This window comes from Narcine bancroftii, chromosome 1 (genome assembly GCF_036971445.1).
Source record: "Narcine bancroftii isolate sNarBan1 chromosome 1, sNarBan1.hap1, whole genome shotgun sequence".
In the NCBI taxonomy this organism is placed as follows: domain Eukaryota; kingdom Metazoa; phylum Chordata; class Chondrichthyes; order Torpediniformes; family Narcinidae; genus Narcine; species Narcine bancroftii.
Window position 1 is genome coordinate 419,052,537 of NC_091469.1, and position 21,913 is coordinate 419,074,449.

General features: G+C 44.8%; 1 protein-coding gene across 10 annotated transcripts in view; it reads left to right on the forward strand.

Moving 5' to 3' along the window:
* Positions 1-21,913, forward strand: part of LOC138751590 (secernin-1-like) — a 108,225-nt gene that overhangs the window by 23,687 nt on the left and 62,625 nt on the right. For all 10 annotated transcript variants that reach the window (XR_011350071.1, XR_011350072.1, XR_011350073.1 and 7 more), the window contains exons 4-6: positions 5,247-5,449; positions 7,415-7,612; positions 10,253-10,406. Coding sequence is in view for 7 of the 10 variants with exons in the window: in XM_069914075.1 (XP_069770176.1) it covers positions 5,247-5,449; positions 7,415-7,612; positions 10,253-10,406 (555 nt within the window). In the remaining 3 variants the exon portion in view is untranslated. The remainder of the gene's footprint in view (positions 1-5,246; positions 5,450-7,414; positions 7,613-10,252; positions 10,407-21,913) is intronic.

The following is a 21,913-nucleotide window of genomic DNA, read 5'->3' on the forward strand; positions in this document are numbered from 1 at the left end:
CATCGGACTATCCAGACACCAGCATGCACCTCGACCCCTGGGGGACAGGTCCCTGATGGAACTGATGGACAAGATGCTCGTGCTCATGGGTGACCACACCAACTGCCCACTTTTCGAGTGCATCTTCCTCAACCATATGCCCAGAGACATCTGCCCACTGCTGATTCAGGAGAGCTTCACTGACCCAAGGAAGGTCACCCAGAAGACCCAAGAGCTATGGCTCGCACGATTCTCGGAAGGCTCGGTGGTCCAGCAGGTCACAAGGCATGAGCACGACCACGCCAAGCCCACCCCTAGTGCTGCGGTAGAGCACGCGGCCACTGCAGGGGCCCCCAAGACCATAACCAAGGCCACAGCATCCGCTTCAGGCCTCTGCTTCTACTACCAGCGCTGGGGAGCCAAGTGTCATCAGCCCTGCTCGTTCCAGGGAAATGTCCAGACTGGCCTCTGTTAATGGCTTCAGCAGCTGGCCAAGGACACAGCCTTTTCTACCTGCGGGACTCAGTCAGCGGCTGGTGGTTCCTCATTGATACTGGAGCCCAGATCAGCATCATCCTGGCCACGGCCATTGAATCCAGGAACTAACCTCGTGAACCTCCCCTTCGTGCGGCAAACGCAACGGCAATCCGGACGTATAGAGACAAGACAGTCCACTTCCAGATCGGCCAACAGAATTTCGGGTAGAGGTTCACCGTCTCGTCTCTCCCGACTGCCATCCTGGGTGCAGACTTCCTCCTCACACACGGACTTCTGGTCGACATTCGACGTAGGCTCCTGGTGGACGCCCGTACCTTCCAGGCCATTCGCCTTGACGCCTACCGCTCGGAGCAACCGCAGATGGCCATGATCAGCACAACCAGAGACGAGTTCCAGCAGATCCTCAACGAGTTCCCGACACTCCTCAAGCCACAGTTCTCTGCTGCCTTGCCACGCCATGGGATGTTCCACCACATCCCCACCCAGGGCCCGCTGGTTCACGCCAAGGCACGCTGACTCCCGCCTGACAAATTCCAGGTAGCGAAGGAGGAGTTTTCACACCTGTTGGAGCTGGGGATCATTCAGCGGTCCAACAGCCCCACCTGGTCCCGAAAACCTCTGGTGGCTGGCGTCCCTGCGAAGACTATTGACGGCTCAACGAGGCAACTGTACCTGACCGTTACCCCATCCCTCACATCCAGGACTTTATGGCCAACCTTCTCCAAGGTTGACCTGGTGTGCGGATATCACCAGATCCCGGTGCCCCTTGAGGACATACCCAAGACGCCATCATCACCCCCTTTGGCTTGTTCTAATTCCTGCGCATGCCATTCGGGCTCAAGAATGCAGCTCAGACCTTCCAGCAGCTCATGGACTCTGTGGGCAGGGACTTGGATTTCGTCTTTATTTATTTAGATGACATCCTTGTCACCAGCAAGGACCGGGCGCAACACAAGCCCCACCTACATGCCCTTTTCTCCCGGCTGGCTGACTTCGGCCTTACCATCAGCCCGGCCAAATGCCAGTTTGGTAAAGAGTCCATGCAGTTCCTGGGCCATACCATCAGGGCCGAAGGAGCCACACCCACCACTGCGAAGGTCGCCGCTATCAGGGAGTTCCCACGCCCGAACAGTCTCAAGGGGTTGCAGGAGTTCGCGGGTATGGTTAACTTTTACAACCGCTTCATCCCAGGAGCTGGGCGCATCATGCAGCTGCTGTTCGCCCTCATCACAGCCAAGCACAAGACGCTCATGTAGAACCCAGAAGCCTGCACTGCATTCGAGGCCACCAAGGACGCCCTTGCGAAGGCCGCCATGCTCGCCCACCCGCACAACGACCTGCATATGGCACTCTCTGTTGATGCCTCTGCCACAGCCGTCGGTGCTGTGCTGGAGCCGCAAGTGAATGGGCATTGGAAGCCGCTGGCATTCTTCAGCCGCCTGCTCCGCCCGCCGGAATGCAAGTATAGTGCCTTCGACCGTGAGCTACTGGGCATGTACCTGGCGGTGCGGCATTTCCGCTATTTTTTGGAAAGGAGGACTTTTACCATCTTCACCAACCACAAAACCCTCACTCAGGTGCTCGCAATGGCAAAGGATCCCTGGTCGGCCCGCCAGCAGCGTCACCTCTCCTTCGTGTCCGAGTTTACCACCGATATTCAGCACAAGGTGGGGAAGGACAATGTGATTGCCGATGCACTCTTGTAACCTGCCATCTGCGCGCTGACGTCCTGCCTCAGCTTCGACCAGCTCGCCCGGGACCAGGAAGCTGATGAGGAGACGAGGGCCTTCAAGACCGCCATCACCGGTCTGCGGTTCCGAGACCTCCCGACTCTGAGCGGCGAAGGCACGATATCTCCTTGGGCACCCCGCGGCCAGTGGTTCCGCAGCAGTGGCGCAGGCAGGTCTTCCGTCACTTCCACAAACTTTCACATCCATCCATCAGGTCCACGGACCGGATGGTGGCAGAACGGTTTGTATGGCATGGGCTGTGGATGCAGATTGGGGGCTGGGCCAGAACATGCACTCATTGCCAGACATCCAAGGTGCACAGGTACGCCAGGGTTCCTGAACAGGAGTTCAAGCACGTCCGGGAATGGTTCATCCACATTCACGTGGACATCATCGTTTCCCGGGGCAACCGTTACCTGTTTACGGTGGTAGACCACACCACTTGCTGGCCCGAGGCGATCTGATGCCAGACACCTCCACTGACTCCTGCTCCCGAGCCCTGTTGCATGGTTGGGTCGCCTGGCTCGGTGTCCCAGCTCACCTCACCAGCGATTGGGGTGCCCAGTTCACATCTGCACTCTGGGCACAGCTCATCAACAGGTTGGGGATACAGCTACACCACACCACAGCCTACCACCCGCAGGCCAATGGACTGGTCGAATGTCTGCACTGCCACCTTAAGTTGGCGCTCATGTCCCGCCTCACCGGTCCCGACTGTACGGACGAACTGCCTTGGGTGTTCCTGGGCATCTGCTCCACTCCCAAGGAAGATCTGCAGGCGTCATCAGCTGAGTTGGTCTACGGTGCGCCGCTGGCACTATTTGGTGAGTTTATCAACACACCTCACAATCCCCAGCGGTTGCCGCACAAACTACTTCCTCACCTCAGGGCACGCTTGAACTCCTTTGAACCCCCACCGCCACCGAGGCATGGCACCCACCCGTCTCACGTTCCTGACGAGCTGCTTTCCGCGGAGTTCATTTTCGTTCGGCGGGTCCGACCGCGGCACCTCTGCAGCGACTGTACGAGGGGCTGTTCAGGGTTAGACAGCGTTCCGGCTCGATGTTCACACTGGACTTGGGTGGCAGGCATGAGCTGTTTACCATGGACAGGCTGAAGCCAGCGCACCTGGATCCCACCGAGCCCATGGTCGTTGCGCAGCCCAAGAAGCGAGGCCACCCGGCAAAAAAGGACATTGGCACTGGTTCTGGGGTGGGGGGGTCCTGTGTGGCGGTTCACCACAAGGCAAGTGAATGAACCCCGCTTGTAAGCCACACGGCGGGGCAGCTGGCCAAAATGTCACCATTGGGGATTTCCCTTCCTTCCAGCTCGGGGCTCAGAAACCCGCGCTTCGGGACCATGTGACGCCCGGGTGACTTCAGCGCAGTTCTCAGCCACGTCCGGTCTGAGAGTATAAGTGCAGCCCAGCAGCCTGCAATAAACTCGTCTGCTCACTGAGCTCAACCCATCTGGTTGCGTGTGTTATTGCAGGAGCAGTGTAGCCGCCGCTACAATACCTTCTATTGTATTTTAGTTAATCATGCTTAAGATTTAAATGTAATAATGTTGCAAGGATTATCTTTCTGCCAGAAAGTTAAAAGTTCATATTAAATTGAGAACATGTTGTTCAATTTGTTGGTTAACCCAAATTACTTTGACAAATCTTTGCAGTAGATTATAATACAGGTACACAATTCTTTATCCGGAACCCTTGGGGGACAGTGTGTTCCGGATTTCGGAAAGCCAGATTTAAGCCCACCCGAATTGTGCTGTGTTCTTCCCCACCTCGCCCGCCCGACGTGTGCCAGTCTCTCCCCCTCGCCCGCCTGAGTTGCGCTGAGGTCTCTTGCCCACTCGACTCACACTGCCGTCTTTCTCCCCACTTTCCAGATTTTGGAGCTTTCCAGATTTTAGATGTCCCGATACATTCTACTCTGGGAAGATATTTCCATGTATTTTCGTTCTTCAGAGCTAATAATGTGATCTATGAAGCATAGAGTGAGTTAACGTACAGAGATATCGGGCTTTTGTTTTTATTAGAAATTTATCAGATTCAAAATTCCAATTTTAATCTATACATTTCACCATTTTTTGTGGAAGATAATTTTGTTTTGATAAAGGGAATATCTAAATTCCAATTGCAGATTAACGAATGTAATTGTGTAAATATCTTTTAACTAGAACATAAGGACTACATGTTTAAAATGCCTTGCTAATGGATAAACAAGCTAAGATCCATTCATATGTAGAAATACCATGCAGCAAGTAGCATGTAAAGTATGTTTTTTTTTTAAACTGCTAGTGCCTACAGATTATCAGCACTAGGAGATTGTTTAGAGCACCTTTACTCTTTCTGCTGCATTAATGTGGACCCAGTGGCTAACCATTTGAATTGCACATACTATTCTCAATGCTACATCTGTCCATGACCTTGTGCACAGCCAAACCGAGGCTACCTGCAAATTGGAAGAACAGCATCTAATATTCTGTCTGGACATTCTCAACCAGCTGGCATTAACATTAACTTCTCTAGATTCTATTAAGCCCTTAGTCTCTCCCCATCCCAGTTTCTCTTTTTCTTTAGCTCCCCACCCCTTCCTTCCCTCTCCATTAAGTGTGCTACCCCCTCCACCTATCACTTCACCTTTATTTTCTTCTACCCTCTCACCCATATCCACCTATGGCTTCTTATCTGTTAGCCTAATTGTATATCCCCACCCGTTTCTCTCTCCTCTCCTCCCACTCCCACCACCACCACCTCCCCACACCCACTTTTTTTATTCAGACACCCGTCTGCTTTTTGCTCATACTTTGGCAAAGGGTTCGGGCCTGAAATGTTGATGGTATGTGACCTGCTAAGTTTCTTCAGCACTTTTGTGTATTGGACATCGAGAAACTGTTTGGTTACATTCAGCAATGATAGAGCGACTAGGAAATTCCACTCTGTAAAGCGCAATAAAAGAGTTATAACAACAACAACGCATATTAAACTCTAAGAGCACATCCGACTACTCTTTCTTGTATCTGCATTTTTCTCAGACTTGGTTTGGAAAGAGGTACCACAGCAAAGGAGTCTTTGGATGTCATTGTGTCCCTTCTCGGAGAGCATGGACAAGGTGGAAATAATTTTGAAGATGGAGAGATCCTTCATCCATTCCACAGTTCTTTCCTCATTTTGGACCGAACAGAAGTCTGGGTATTGGAAACAGTTGGCAAATACTGGGCAGCTGAGAAACTCACAGGTTGGTAATTTGCAGTTAATGAGTAATTCTTTCATCTTTAAGTCACCTTTGTTCTGAGTATCAGATTTGTAATTACAGGTCCACAATTTCCCTAAATTGTGTATTTTGGTTTACTTGTATCTTGTATCAAAACTAGCTGTGATTTTTCTTTTTGAAAAAGGCATGACTGTGTACAGAATGCAGATGCAGGCTATAAGATTTTGTAGAACATCATTCTGGTGCCAGTAATTGAAACACTATCAATATCCTGTAGAAGGTGTTTTCCTTTGAAAATGTTGGTGTCAATAATTGTACACAAATTGTATCCTCTTCCTGCATCATTAACATCAGCATCCTTTTAAGCCATTCATCAACAAACCTAATGAGCTGACCTGTTAAATTTCAATTTTAAATTTAAATTATAAATTTAGACATACAGTTGATAACAGGCCCTTCTGGCCCAAGATCCCATGTCACCCAAATAACCTACGACCCTGGTGGGAGGAACCCGGAGCAGCCAAAGGAAACCTATGCAGACACACAGGGAAAATGTACAAACTCCTGACAGACCCACGTTGGGCCGCTGGGAGAGCTGGTCAGCGACATGGGGACGTCCCGTGCCGGGGTGGGGGTGGGGGGGTGCAGGGGCAGCTGGAAGGGGAGCTGTCAGGCACTCGCCAGCTGACTGTCATCCCTTTAGCAGCCTCTTTCAGGAGTCTGCATTCATTTTGTGCAGGGGGAATCTCAGTGCTCCAGCGATTATCCCTCCTGGAGGAGGGTTACAAAGTTTGCCTCACAGGTGCCTCCTGCGCTTTCAAGTGGCCTCCTGACAGCCGCATATTGGTATAATATGTGGCTTTACAACCGGGGATTTTGGCCACCTGAAAGTGCCTATAGAGAAGCCGAACTCTTGTCCAGTGTCAACTTGACATAAAACCAGAGCTTTGATTGGAATTCTCATAAGATATCTTTGCATGGAGAGATGAAAAGGGCAAAGGGGTGGGATTAATTGAATATTTTTTTAAAGTATTAGGTATTGAGAAAATGAGTTGGAAAAACTGCATTGACCATATATTTCTGCAATAATCCTGGAGAAGATGGAGTAACTACCAGATTTATTTTGGCCTCAAATAATAGTTTAAAATTTGGGAAGTTGAAATATAATTCAAACAGCATAATGCTGGAGAAACTCAGCAGGTCAAACATTGTCCTTTATCTTCTTTCTTTGGCTTGGCTTCGCGGACGAAGATTTATGGAGGGGGTAAAAGTCCACGTCAGCTGCAGGCTCGTTTGTGGCTGACAAGTCCGATGCGGGACAGGCAGACACGGTTGCAGCGGCTACAGGGGATAATTGGTTGGTTGGGGTTGGGTGTTGGGTTTTTCCTCCTTTGTCTTTTGTCAGTGAGGTGGGCTCTGCGGTCTTCTTCAAAGAAGGTTGCTGCCCGCCAAACTGTGAGGCACCAAGATGCACGGTTTGAGGCGATATCAGCCCACTGGCAGTGGTCAATGTGACAGGCACCAAGAGATTTCTTTAGGCAGTCCTTGTACCTTTTCTTTGGTGCACCTCTGTCACGGTGGCCAGTGGAGAGCTCGCCATGTAGCAAAGATAAAAATGCTTAACCGACTTTTCGGGCTTGAGCTCTTCATCAAGATGTGAAAAGATGTTGGCAAGCGTCCAAATAAAAAGGTAAGGGGGAGGTGTGGTCACTCCTCCCTTGCTTGCTGCTATCCCCTCCCTCCTTTCTCCACCTATTACCTACTGACTTTGCGACCACACCTCCCCCCCCTTTTTATTCGGATACCTGCCGACATTTTTACATAGCATGGTGTCTGCAGACCTTCGTGTTTTACTCGTAATTCTGACAAGCTGACAAAACAGTAAAGCTCAAATCTGGATTTTAATTAATATTGTGTTCTTGTTTCATGCATCAATATTAGGAACCTTTGTTTTGGAATTAATGTATTAATGATCTGTTTTGTTCATAGAGGGCATTAGGAGCATTTGTAACCAATTATCTATAACTACCAACATTGAAGCAGAGCATCCTGACCTTAGAAGTTTCGCCCAAAGTAAAGGCTGGTGGAATGGAGAGGAAGAATTCAACTTTAGGGCAGTCTTCTCACTGCCTGATGAAACTTTGCATCACCATTGTCCTGGGAAAGATATGCTGTGGGAACAAGCAGGTGAATGAGTGCTTACATTGGACCTTTTGGATTAGTGATTGTCTCTTTTAATGTAGCATGTATTCTATTCATATGATGATAAAGACTTGGTTTTTCTTGGATGAGTAGACTGTTCAGTAGAGCCAAGAGATGCAAAACAAGAGCTATAGTCCCTTAAGCTCCCCTCCTCATTGGCCTCTTTCATTTTGCAGTCCATGTTCTATCAGCTTGGAGACCCATGTAATCCATAAATTTATCACTCTTCATCTCATTCAGTATGCACGGCTCAAATATCCACATCCCTTAAAAAAACATGCCCATCAATTCAGACTTAAATGAGTAACCCCTCATCCTGAACATCTCCAATAGAGGAAATGTCCTTGTAGCTTCTGAAATGTCAAGCCCCATCAGAGATCATATCTCAGTCTTTTAAATTAATAAGGTAATAGGTTCCTTCTGCTCATTATTTTCTCAGAAATCTATCTAGTGAACTTTTGCTGCTCCTCTCTAATTGAGAAACCAGTGCTGGAAGTGTCCAATTGTAGAGACATCTTTCTGCTTTTATAACTTTGGCAATGTTTGCTTTGTTGGTTCTGCAGGAGACTAAGGTCTCTCTCAATTCCAATATTTGAATGACATGTACTAAATAATTGTTCCATCCATTCTTCCATTTAAAGTTGATAAAAGCCCATTTGCCATCTTTGTTCACTATCTGCGTTCTTTCTGCTCACTCACTTTGTAGACACATTGAGCCCTCTTTGTATCCTGAACTTTTTTTTTTCTAGTCTTGTTCAACTTTTTTTTATTGTTTAAAAAAAAATCAACAAAACTCCCAAAATGAGGGACAGGTGACATGTCTATGGTGCACACAATAATCACGTCGACATGGTTAAATGGCTTTAATTACCAAAAACCTGAGCATTACTGATACACTACATGTCCACGCATCTATACAAATGCCTTTCAACACAGTGTCAAATTTCCTCCGGTTTCTGAGGCTGATATAGTTGATGAAGCGTGAGAGTTGATGAGGGTTAGAATACTGGAGCTGATACTATCAAATATTTAACATCATTACAACCATTAAAAATTAAAGAACACAAATTTTCTTTATTTTTAAAGTAATTTTATTGAGTTTAGCATATTAATCTTGCATACAAAGTCTACTAATATAGCAAAAAAGCATATCATATACATATCACAAATTAAGATAAATGTAATTCAAATCCATCCATATTTGTTGACTAAACATTATTTCTTAAAAATAATACTGGATAGAAACCAAATGAGTTGCATTATACTAAGCCTTGGTCATAACACAGAGTAATATCTGTTTAATGTGATAATATGATCAAGGCAACCATAATTAAACCTGTATAAAAAGGAAAACAAAACTAAAATTAAAATAATCTACCCAGTCTCTCTAATCAAGGTTATCATGTAGAAAAAAATTAAGGGATATGGATCGAATAGTGACCTTCAGAAACTAGACAGAGAATCATTGGAGCATCCAAATTACTTAAATCAGCCAAATCACAATAGTCATTTTGAAATTTAAATTTTCTATCTATAATGTTGTATTTAATTTTCTCCAAGATTAAATATGACTTTACATCATGTAACCACTGTGTATGAGCAGGTTTCATTAAAATTGTTCATCTGGCTATCAAAGCTAAAGATTTCTCTTGAGATGCAGACACAAGAATATTCAGTCCACAAGCAAAACCCAACAAGACCATTAAAGGGCATGGTTCTATTTTGATCTTAAAAATCGCTGATAAAGACTGAAAGATGTTTTCCCAAAATTGGGACACTCCCAAAACATGGATCAATGACACTTCAAAAATTTTTCACTTCACATGATGAATCAACATATGCAAATTTTAAAATATTGAAAGGATCACAAACATAAATAAGCTCAATTAATCAGGAGTAAATCACAAAATTCTATAGATGCTGTCGTTGCAGTTAACACACAAAATGCTGGAGAAGCTCAGCAGGTCAAACTGTCCTTTGTATAGCAAAGATACATAACCGACGCTTGAGGCTTGAGCCCTTCATCAAAGTATGAGAAAATCAAGGAAATTACCTGACACTTTCCTTCCCTGGAGTCGTTCTTCTTCTCTCCAAATGAATGAAGTCATTGTTCCTGTATTGCTCCACTTCTGAGAGCAGTCAGGAATCAAGCAAGTACTTCATATTGAGGTTTAGCCCAACACATTATACCTAACCTCAGTGTTCTGACAATTGTAGACTGATTTTTTTAAGCAATGTTGCTGAAGAGGCTGGGATTGGAGAAATGCAAAGACCTCTTAACAGCTGTAAAGCTTAAGGAATTTATGGAAGTGAGGGCAAAGTCAAAGTATGTGCATTTTGAAATTGGATAGAGTTGGATGGAAGTGATGGGTAAATGGACCAAGTTCAAACAAGTGGAGCAGAATTTTTGATCACATTAAATGAATGGAATTCTAAACACCAGACAGGAAATTCAAATAAACGAAGGATTTGGATGATGGTGTTAGCAGAAGTTCAGCTGAGGCAGGGAAGTTTAGAACAAATCATTATAATTCTAACAATGTAGAATTACATGGTAATGTAATACATAGTCATGGAGATTTGAATGAATTGCTCCAGTTAATCTCTGTTTATGATCTACCGTAGGTAAAGTCACCTTACAAACAATGATTGATGTGCTCCGTGAGGACACCATGGATCAGGATTCCTTCATCATTGCAGGAAGCATGGTATCTGTTCTTCCTCAGAGCAGCAATTCAACTTGTATTCATTTCTTCACCGCCACCCCTGACCCTGCAAGGTTTGTTCCACATTACTAAATTAAAGAGCAGTAGCTTTTACTACCAGGGTCCTTGAACCTCCTCCTTGAAAGTTCCATGGAACTTCCATCCTCTCCATGTTGTAAATCTTAAACATTACTAATGCTATTCAATTACTGCAGTTTTTTTTTTGTGTTGAAGAATGCCACCCAGATTATGGTGAGAGATCATATGGAAATTCCACATTGTGTTCAGCCCACAAATAATATTGGAAATATTAGAATTTTGTGGATAAACCATGTGAAAGTTTCAAATGAGTTTTATTACAAAACCAAAGGACTTCTGCAATTGCCTGCAAAGGTCATTTTCTCATCATATAGACATAATCCGTTGGTTTTCGTGCAGTTGGATAATCATGTTGAGGAACTTTGGGGGACATCCGATGCGCTCTAGTATTTGCCAAAGCCCTTTCCTGCTCACGGTGTCGAAGGCTTTGGTGAGGTCAACAAAGGTGATGTAGAGTCCTTTGTTTTGTTCTCTGCACTTTTCTTGGAGCTGTCTGAGGGCAAAGACCATGTCAGTGGTTCCTCTGTTTGCGCGAAAGCCGCACTGTGATTCTGGGAGAATATTCTCGGCGACACTAGGTATTATTCTATTTAGTAGAATCCTAGCGAAGATTTTGCCTGCAATGGAGAGCAACGTGATTCCCCTGTAGTTTGAGCAGTCTGATTTCTCGCCTTTGTTTTTGTGCAGGGTGATGATGGTGGCATCACAAGGTCACAAGGTCGGGTCAGATACAGCAATGAGCTCTCTGAACCCTTCTCCATTAACAATGGCGTGAAGCAAGGCTGTGTTCTCGCACCAACCTTCTTTTCAATCTTCTTCAGCATGATGCTGAACCAAGCCATGAAAGACCCCAACAATGAAGACGCTGTTTACATCCGGTACCGCACGGATGGCAGTCTCTTCAATCTGAGGCGCCTGCAAGCTCACACCAAGACACAAGAGAAACTTGTCCGTGAACTACTCTTTGCAGATGATGCCGCTTTAGTTGCCCATTCAGAGCCAGCTCTTCAGCGCTTGACGTCCTGCTTTGCGGAAACTGCCAAAATGTTTGGCCTGGAAGTCAGCCTGAAGAAAACTGAGGTCCTCCATCAGCCAGCTCCCCACCATGACTACCAGCCCCCCCACATCTCCATCGGGCACACAAAACTCAAAACGGTCAACCAGTTTACCTATCTCGGCTGCACCATTTCATCAGATGCAAGGATCGACAATGAGATAGACAACAGACTCGCCAAGGCAAATAGCGCCTTTGGAAGACTACACAAAAGAGTCTGGAAAAACAACCAACTGAAAAACCTCACAAAGATAAGCGTATACAGAGCCGTTGTCATACCCACACTCCTGTTCGGCTCCGAATCATGGGTCCTCTACCGGCACCACCTACGGCTCCTAGAACGCTTCCACCAGCGTTGTCTCCGCTCCATCCTCAACATCCATTGGAGCGCTCACACCCCTAACGTCGAGGTACTCGAGATGGCAGAGGTCGACAGCATCGAGTCCACGCTGCTGAAGATCCAGCTGCGCTGGATGGGTCACGTCTCCAGAATGGAGGACCATCGCCTTCCCAAGATCGTATTATATGGCGAGCTCTCCACTGGCCACCGTGACAGAGGTGCACCAAAGAAAAGGTACAAGGACTGCCTAAAGAAATCTCTTGGTGCCTGCCACATTGACCACCGCCAGTGGGCTGATAACGCCTCAAACCGTGCATCTTGGCGCCTCACAGTTTGGCGGGCAGCAGCCTCCTTTGAAGAAGACCGCAGAGCCCACCTCACTGACAAAAGGCAAAGGAGGAAAAACCCAACACCCAACCCCAACCAACCAATTTTCCCTTGCAACCGCTGCAATCGTGTCTGCCTGTCCCGCATCGGACTGGTCAGCCACAAACGAGCCTGCAGCTGACGTGGACCTTTTACCCCCTCCATAAATCTTCGTCCGCGAAGCCAAGCCAAAGAAAGAAGACATAATCCACAGAGATTTAAAAGCAGGCAAGATGCATTGGTGAAATTAGACAGAATATCATGTGCTTCAATTAGGTGGTCAGGTTTGGTTTCATTTTCCAGATGCATGAAGTGCTTGCTGTCAACAAGCACTTGGAACACGCTAGTGTGATTTCTATTCATGTGTTCAAAAATATAGCCATAAAGATAACCTCAGTTTGTATGTAAACACCTTTAAATATTTCTCTTGTTGCTGGCTATCCCTATGCGACCCAAATAAATTGGTCAAAACCCCGTTAATTAGCATTCGGGGGGGGGACCTGAGTGGAATTTTGTGTTGTCACACTGAGATGCAGTTGGAATGTGATTGTGAAATCTCACCTCATTTGGCTGGTTTGTACAAAGCAATTACTGGCAAACTGAATGTTTCCATGAGTAATGGACCAATGGGTCAGGCAGCATCCATGGGTAGAAATAGTCAGTGTGTTGAGTCAGGTCCTCTATCAAGAACAAGGTAGGAAGGGGTGATATCAATGGGAACAAAAGGCGAAAGAGGCTGGGGAGCTGCTAAGAGGTGATGGGCTATTGAATCATGCGCTTAACCATTGCCCTTGTGTTTGACCTCCCACAGAGGAACACATCACACTTGGATTGACATCATCTGCTGTATACTTTGATAATCCTTTGCATCATTCCCAACTCCAAAACTCTTTGTGCCATCATATGCAAACTCACTAACCCACCCATCTACATTTTCATTCCAGATCATTATATATAATCACGGACAACAGGTATCCCAACACTGATTCCTGTTGAACAGCACTGATCATGCACTTCCAGCAAAAATGATATCCTTCTGCCTTCTATGGGCAAGCTAATATCCAAACTAGCCAAGCTAATATCCAAACATGTGGATCACATGCATCTTTACCTTCTGAATCAGCCTATCATGAAGGACCTTACTAAAGTCCATGTTGACAATATCCCTCATCAACAATAACCTTGATACCTCCTCAAAAATTCAATTAAGTTTGTAAGACATGACCTACTCTGTGCAAAACCACATCTGGTTTTAATTTCCTACACCTTGCACATGCTGCTTTTCTCTTTTTGACAAAATTCACAACCCCCGCTTGTCATCCATAGTTCCCTTATTGTATCCTTCCTCCTCACTGGAACATGCCAGTTCTTAAGCAACTCCCTCATGTTAGATGTGAACTTGTTGAGTTGCTCTCAATTTAAGCCCCCTAGCTCTTGACTAATATTGTTATAATTTGTCCTCTTCCAAATCTGCACTTCCTTGCATAACCATATAGCCATTTACGGAGCGGAAACAGGCCATGTTGGCTTTTCGAGTCCACACCGGTTCACTGATTTTGCGCGCCCTCTAATGGTCCCGTTCTTCTTCTTCTTAACTAGGGTCTCAATATCTCTTGAAAACCAAGGTTCCATACACCTTCCGTACATCTTACCTGTAATTCAGATCCTTTATATAATGATCTGAACTTGCTCTTGTAACTAGAATAAAAAGTAAGTGTTGTGATCACTGTTCCCAGTCAACTGGCCATGCTAATTTCCAGAAACCTCCGGGTGCCGTGGTTTCCTCGCATGTTCTAAAGATGTACAGGTTATTAGTTTAATTGGTGTTATGGGTGTAATTGAGCAGCAAGGGCTCGTGCACTAGAAGGCCTTTTCACTGAACTGTCTTGAGAAACTAAATTGTGCATGCATCATTCTTTCTGATTTCACATGTTAATTTAATTAAGAGAACCTAACTTTGGGAATGGTCAAACAGTACACTGATTTTTTCACTTCATTTCATCTTATTTTCAAAATGTTGTTGCAGCCTACTCAGTTTTAATAAAGCACACTTCAAAAGTATAGTAGAGCATCAAGCTTGGAAGTTAGACAAGCAACAACAGTGACCACAAAAACCAGATGATCTTTCTGATTTGCTCAATAAAAGTTAGACATTGCTATTATGCAGCAATCTAAAGTGATTTTTAAAATGTTTTTTCAAAATTTGTATTAGTTTATCATATAAATGTTACTTAGGTACATGAGAATAAAATAGAATAATAACAAATAATTACAAATGGTATTGTAACCTATGATGTATCAAAAAAATACAAAAAAAACACTAAACCACTAATCTACTTGTCAAACCTCAACTGCCTCAACAAGTCTATTGTCTTAACACAAACAGATCACTACTGATCATTTTTTAATGAAATAACTAACGGGGGTTATAAACCAGAAAATAATTAGTCTTACAAATTTTGAAAATAATTACAAAAGAACCCCATAAGGAAAAAGTTAAGATTCATTTCAGTAGTGGAATCATATCAGACAACTATTGAGTATGAGTGGGAGGGATAGCATCTTTCTATCTCATTAATATGACCTTTCTAGTGATAAGGGAGATGAGGGCAACTACATGGATTGTGAAGCCGTTAATATCAAACCTGTTGACCCACTTATTCCAAAGAGAGCAAGAAAAGGATTTGGAGTCAAAATAATATTAAGAACTAAAGACGAGGTTCGAAATGTCCTTCCCAAAAATTGAAAAGAGAAGGACATAACCAGAACATATGATACGATGTACCTTCATCAGTTATACATTTGTCACATTTAGAAGAGAGATTAGAGTAGAATTTAGCCAATTGGACTTTGGAATAATGGGCTTGGTGTACTACTTTAAATTGCAATAATGAGTGTCCAGTACAAAGAGAGAATGAATGGACTCACTTCAAAATAGAATTCCATGGAGTTTCAGAAAATAACTGTTGAAAATCCTGTTCTGATCATTTTTTAATTCTATTCATAGTAATTCTATGCACTAATTTTGGCTTTAACTTCCCCATAACTCTTTGCATTGAAATGAACACAGCAATATAAAAATGAATTTGGAAATGTAGCAAATTGTTAGATAGTACCCCCATTCTGGTGGGAACCCTCAGTTTGACATTGAAATCATTAAAAGTAGTCATTGAATTAAACATAACTGTAAATTTTATCATGAGTCAGTATATTATATTTATTGAATTATTTATTGTTTGCACAATGTTTTGATCCTCCCTTTAGCCACTCTGCTGTATTATGACCAATTCTCTCATGCAACGTCTGACTTTTATTGAGCAAATCAGAAAGACTACCTGTGTTGTTTTTTTTTTTTGCCACTGTCGTTGCTTGTCTAACTTCCAAGCCTGGTGCTCTTTTATGCTTTTGAAGTGTACTGAGGCTGTAACAGTTTTGAATATAAAATGAAATGAAGTTTTTTTTTTAAAAATCAGTGTACTGTTTGAGCATTCAGAAAGTTAGGATCTCTTAATTAAATTAACATGTGATTTCATTTCTCAATTCAGTGCATAAGAAAATAGATGATAGTGTCTAGAAGACCAATGGATGGTGCATGTAATGTACCAATTTTAGAACTGCACAACAGTAAACCATCTGCTTTCCAATCCATGCCAGTGTTCATAATTAAAACACAATGGTGGAGAACCTCAGCGGGTCAAACAGTGTACTTTATATAGCACAGATAATGATACATAACCAACTTTCCATCAAGAGCTTGATGGGAAGGCTCAAGTCCGAAATATTGGTTTTACAGGTATATCTTTATCTTTGCTGTTCACCCTGCTGAGTTTCTCTAGCGTTGTTTCTATTTCAACCACAGAGTATGCAGACTTTCGTGTTTTACATCCAATGTTTATAAAAGTACTGAATTGTAATAATCAATAAATAATTATGGATCAACTGCTTGGAAAGCAGTAAAGCTCACTATGTATCAGTGTTTAGTGCAGAGCTCAAGAAACACAGCTATCAGAGAAGAGTCAACTACCAACTTTTTTAAATTTTAAACAATTGTGTGCTTCATAAAGGGAGTGATGTCAGTGTACTGCAGAGTCATTGTCTCTCTGCCAACATGCCAGCAGGGAAGCAACACACTTCGTCAACCCACTCAAGTCTGCAAACGCGGGCTTCTCCTGGGCAAAGAAGGGGAGTCTGTACCATTTAGTGCCAGCCAGTCAGTGCAACGATTCTGCCTGTCTAGCTGTGTGGCCGCTCAATGAGCCACATCACCCCCCCCCAGAATTGTTGCACGGGCTGCAGTGTCTCAACTTTGGGTATTTTAGGATGGAGTCCCCAGCACTTTGGAAGTGAGACATGCACAAGTTCATCAATGTCTATGTGTGCAGGCTTCAGTCTGTCTCATGTAAAAAGTGTGGTCAACCACCAAAGTCCAATAGCACCATAGATCCATTGTACTGCAGCACTTTATAAGAACCCTTGTAAGGTTGCTTCGGAGGATAGCGTGGGATGGACATTAATCAAAGACATAAGAAGTAGAGTCAAGAGCAGCAGGAATATGTGTAGGCAGTGATCCATGATGAGTTGTTGGAACCGGAGCCAGGGAACCCATCTTGTTTCTTAGTTCTTGTAATTCCTCTGTAACCAAGGTTCTATCTTTGGCTGGAGAAGGAGTGATCCACTAGGAGTGGAGGGTCAAAAACCATTTCTGCTGAAGAGGTCTCCAGGTCACCCAACATCACCCATGGTAACTCATCTGCCCACTGAGGCCCATTAAGTCTTGCCCACAAGGCTTGTTTCAGATGCCGGTGGAAACTTTCCACTAGCTCTCATCAGGTTTGCCCTCAAGGTTAAAGTAAACTGAGTTCCCCTGTCAGAGGTTAGATGGACTGATTCTCTGAATCGAGCAACCCAGGTCAAGAGAAAAGTTCGAGCACATGTTTCAGCTGTGATGTCCATCATTGGAATAGCTTCCAGCCAGCGGGTTAAACCATTGTTAGTATATACCATTGAACTCTGGACATGGGCAGCAGGCCCACAATGACTATGTGTTCACGCTAAAACCTTTGAGTCATAGGTGGAAATTGTTGAAGCAGTGCTCGGGTGTGCTGTTGGACCTCAGCTGCCTGGCAGGAGAGGCATGTTCGTGCCCAATGAGTGACCTGTTTCCTTAAGCCATGCCAGACATATTTTGAGGACATAAGCTTGATGGTTGTGCAGACAGATGGATGGGACAGGCATGAATGTGGTCGAAAAGTTTCTTTGCCAAGACAGTTAGATGATTGGTCGTGGGTGGCCAGTTGAAGTATCACAAAGTATGTTCATCTGGTTGGGGCCCAATGGAATGTCGGCTAAGAGCAGGTCCGTAATAGCTGTATGGAAAGCTTGTACCTCCTTGTCCTCTTGTAGGGCTATTGTGAGAGCCCTCTGTAATCGCATCGACCTCTGTCCTGGACAAGGCATCAGCTACAGCATTGTCTTTACCAGAAATATAGGCTAAATTCAGAAATATAGGCTAATTACCTCTGTTGTCACGCTGACCAGGGATCCATAATCTTGACAAGGGCAAACGTTAAAGGCTTATGGTCAGTAAACGCAGTAAAATGCCTTGCTGAAATGTTTGAGGGCCAGATAAAACGCTAACAACTCCCAGTCGAAAACGCCGCACTTTAATTCAGGAGGGTGTAGGTGGCAGCTGAAAAACGCCAGGGGTTGTCAGTCACTGTTGATTTTCTGCTCTAGGACCACCCCCACAGCGATGTCCGATGAGTCTGATGTGAGCGCAAGTGGGGTGTGCATATGGGGATGGGCCAACATAGTTACCTTTGAAAGGTGCCTCTTTTGCTTTGTCAAATGCTTCTGAGGTCTTTGTAGTCCAGAGCAGTTTTTTAGGTTTGCCGGTAAGGATGTGGAACAAGGGCTTCATGGCAGCTGCTGAGATGAACCTGTTATAAAAGTTAACCATTCCCAGGAATTTGTGTAGCCCTTTAACTGTAGTGGGCTTTGGAAAGGCCCGAATGGCTGATACTTTAGAAGCGGGATTGTGCCTGCGTTCGAAATCCTGTGTCCCAAAAAAGTCAATTGGGTGTTTGCCAAATGCACACTTGGCAAGGTTGATAGAAAGGCTGAAATCCTGAAGCCTCTGGAACAATTGTAGCAGGTGTTGTCTGTGCTCGTGTTGACTCACTGGCGACTAAGATGTCATCGAGGCAGATGAAAAGGAAAGGCAAATCTTTCATGACGGCATCCATTAAATGTTGGAATGTCTGAGCCGCATTCTTAAGGCCGAAAGGCATCCTCAGAAACTCTAATAAAACAATTGGAGTAATAATGGCCATTTTAGGCACGTCCTCCGGGTGGAATGGGATTTGGTGATAACCTTTTACTAAGTCTACCTTCGAGAAGATATGTTTGCCATGGAGGTTGGCGGTGAAATCTTGAATGTCTGGTATTGGATACCTATCCAGCACAGTTGCACCGTTGAGGTGTCAGTAATCTCCACAACGTCTTAGGCCGCCGGCAGCTTTGGTCACCATAAGGAGTGGCAATGCCCAAGGACTATCGAACCTTTGGATGATGCCTAGTTCTTGCATAGTTTTGAATTTTTTTTTGGCCTGTAGTAGCTAGTTGGAGGAAGTCTATGTGCCTTGGAATGTAGGGTAGGTCCGGTGGTGGTTACATCGTGCTGAACTCCATGACGTGGAGAGACTAAATTGAAATCTGGTATAAGTAGTTCAGGATCTGCTAATAAGTTCGCAAAATTATCAGTGGTGAATGTTTGCACAAGTAGTAGTGTTGCTAGCCGATGACCTGAAGAAAGTGGGCATGTGTAGAATGTTGTAGCATGGACCAATCAGCGCCATTTCACGTCTACCAACAAGTCATGTGCTCGCAGGAAATTTGCTTCCAAAATGGGCTGTCCTATGGCCACTAGCATGAAAGTCCAGCGATATGGCGTGTCGCCTAATACCAGACATGCCAAAAGTTGCAAGGAGGTGTGCCTTAAAAACACTGTATTGATTCTCCTCTAAAGTTAGTATCAAAGTTATAGACTAACTTTAGTTTATTCATCTTCATTATCGCGAGATAATTTAAATTTATAATTGTTTACTATTTGTGAACCAATTCTACATGATTTGTGATGTTTCATCATGTTGTACCTAAAATTGAATTTTTCAAACTGTTCATTTACCGAACATTAAACTCTAATGCAATACTGCACGGATTGAAGGATGTTTTTCACTGAAGATGGTTCTTCCTACTTTTCCCAGAGATATTCTTGTTTTCATACAAGAATTTCATTAGTCAAGCACATGGTTGTTTTGCTCAGCATTTGTGTGAAGGTTTGCAGATTGTTTTTGTATCCAACTGCATTCTGCTATTGCCAAGTATCCTTATGTATAGCTTGTTGGATTGTGATTGGATGACAAGATATCAGGTTCTTGTACCCTGATATCTAATTGTAGATGAGAATGTTAATTCAGTATAGCTGTGACTTCTAACTCGCTAATCCATTATATTGCTTCCTGGAATTTTTCTCAATTCTGAAAATGCTATCCTTTAAAATTTCTAAGGCATTTTCCTAGACTTTGTACAAAGTACATGCTTCTCTTCATTAACACGTTTGTTATTTTAAAGAACCAGTTGGTATAATAAATTCTTTCTTGGCCTCCTTTTTCCATTTGCAGCTGGCATCCTGCTCTGCTTTAAATTATAGGATCTTGTGTGCCTGTGACAGCTCTTGAGCTATTCAATCAGGCCTACTCTTCCTCAATGGTTCACACTTTCCTTTGCAAAGAGCACATGAAATTCCATTGATATTGGTAAGAAATCTGCTCCTACCACTCTTAAGAGAACTGAACTAATTTACTAAAGGGACTACTTAAGTGATTTGGATAAGGCAGTACCTGTTCAATTACATTTGATCAAACAATGCAACATTCATTTCTACTTAATTAAAACCATCTTTCTCCTCTGCTTAAAATAAAAATTCCCTTGCTGATAGAATGTAGACCTGCAGGGACAATAAGAGAAACTTCTGAATGCATCTCCACTATAACGTGGGACTCAGACTTGATGCAAAAAAGGGGTTTACATTGTGGATGGTTTTGTAGGACTGCCTTTATCATGGGAGTATACTCGTTGAGCTGGGTTGGATGGGGTGGGGGGGGGGGGGGAGGCAGACTGCTGAGCTGGGTTGGGTGGGAAAAGGCAGACCGCTGAGCTGGGTTGGGTGGGAAAAGGCAGACCGCTGAGCTGGGTTGGGGGGGGAAGGCGGACTGTTGAACTCCCTCCCCTCTCACCCGGAGTTCCATTGTTTGGGGGCCTCTTCCTCCCGGAGGTCGTGCTCCATCCTCCAAGACTGGCAGGTTATGAGTCAGTACGTCAGAAGGAATCTCCTCCAAAGGGCTCACCAGGTCGGGAGGCAGAATGGAGTCCAGTGCCCTGCTTCACCGTCAAGCCTCTTTAAGCAAAGACTAAGAGACGGCAAACTCTAAATTCAAACCACCTGCTGCCTTGCAGGTTTTGCCTCTTCAGGCAAAGGCAAGGAGAAGGTAACTATGACTTCAAATTCCTGGGCTTGGCTTACCCAGCCGTCAGTACCTGGAAAGGGCCCCAGCTATGGGCAAATAGCACAACAGTCTGGCAGCAGGGGCTGGCAGCTCTGACGAGCGCTGGAAACAGTTTTCCTAGCGGTCTGCAGCAGCAAACTCGGTGGGCAAAGGATCCGTAAGGACAACAGCCATCGAGCACGGTCTTGAAACAGACCACTGCGGGGCAATCCTGAGTCACTCCGGCTGTTGTGCCTCGCACTCCACCTGGTCCAGTGGCATGGGACCCAGAGGGAGGCATTAGCCCTGGTCAAGCACTCACCTCTAAGTCCTTGTCCCAGCACACGGTGCTTAAAGCTCTATGGAAAGCAGAACAAATAGAATTCAGCGACTGGCAACTTGGGAGCCCCCTCAACAGGAGGCTGTCATTGTCCAGCAGGGTCGACATGTCCGGCAGGCACAACCAGGTCATCATTCTTCTACTGCCCCTGCAGTTATTTCCACCTGGAACATTCGGTGTCTAGGTGTCAACTCGGATGTAGACACCACCTCCCCATGGAAGTATGGCATCATCGATCTGGAACTCTCTTGTCTGGGCATTGACATTGCTGCCTTCAGCAAGACAAGGCTCACCGGCAGCGGCTCTATCCACGAGGAACACTTCACACTGTTCTGGAGCGGCCATCCTGATGGAGAGAGGCCCAAACATGGAGTTGGTCTGGTGGTCCATAACTGTCTGCTCAGTTCCATTACACAACTTGTCTGCCTCTCACCAATCTTAATGTCAATGCGGGTTCACCTTAGAAGTGGCTATCTCACTCATTTTCTCCGCATATGTCCCAACGCTGGCTGCTCAAGAGGACAAAAAAGACACCTTTTATGCTCTCCTGGAACAAACAATCAGAAGACTGCTACAGGGTGACAAAATTGCTCTTTTGTGCGACTTTAATGCCCACGTCGGCTCTGACAATGCAGCATGGAAAGGAGTCATCGGTCACCACAGCACAGGCAAAGTCAACGACAACGGCCTGTGATTTCTTCAGCTCTGCACCAGCTTCGATCTATGCTTCTCCTCCACATTCTTTGCTGGACCCTCCAACTCCAAGGCCACATGGATGCATCCACGTCCACACCACTGGTACCAGCCTGACCATATCATCGTCAGAAGGAGGCAAC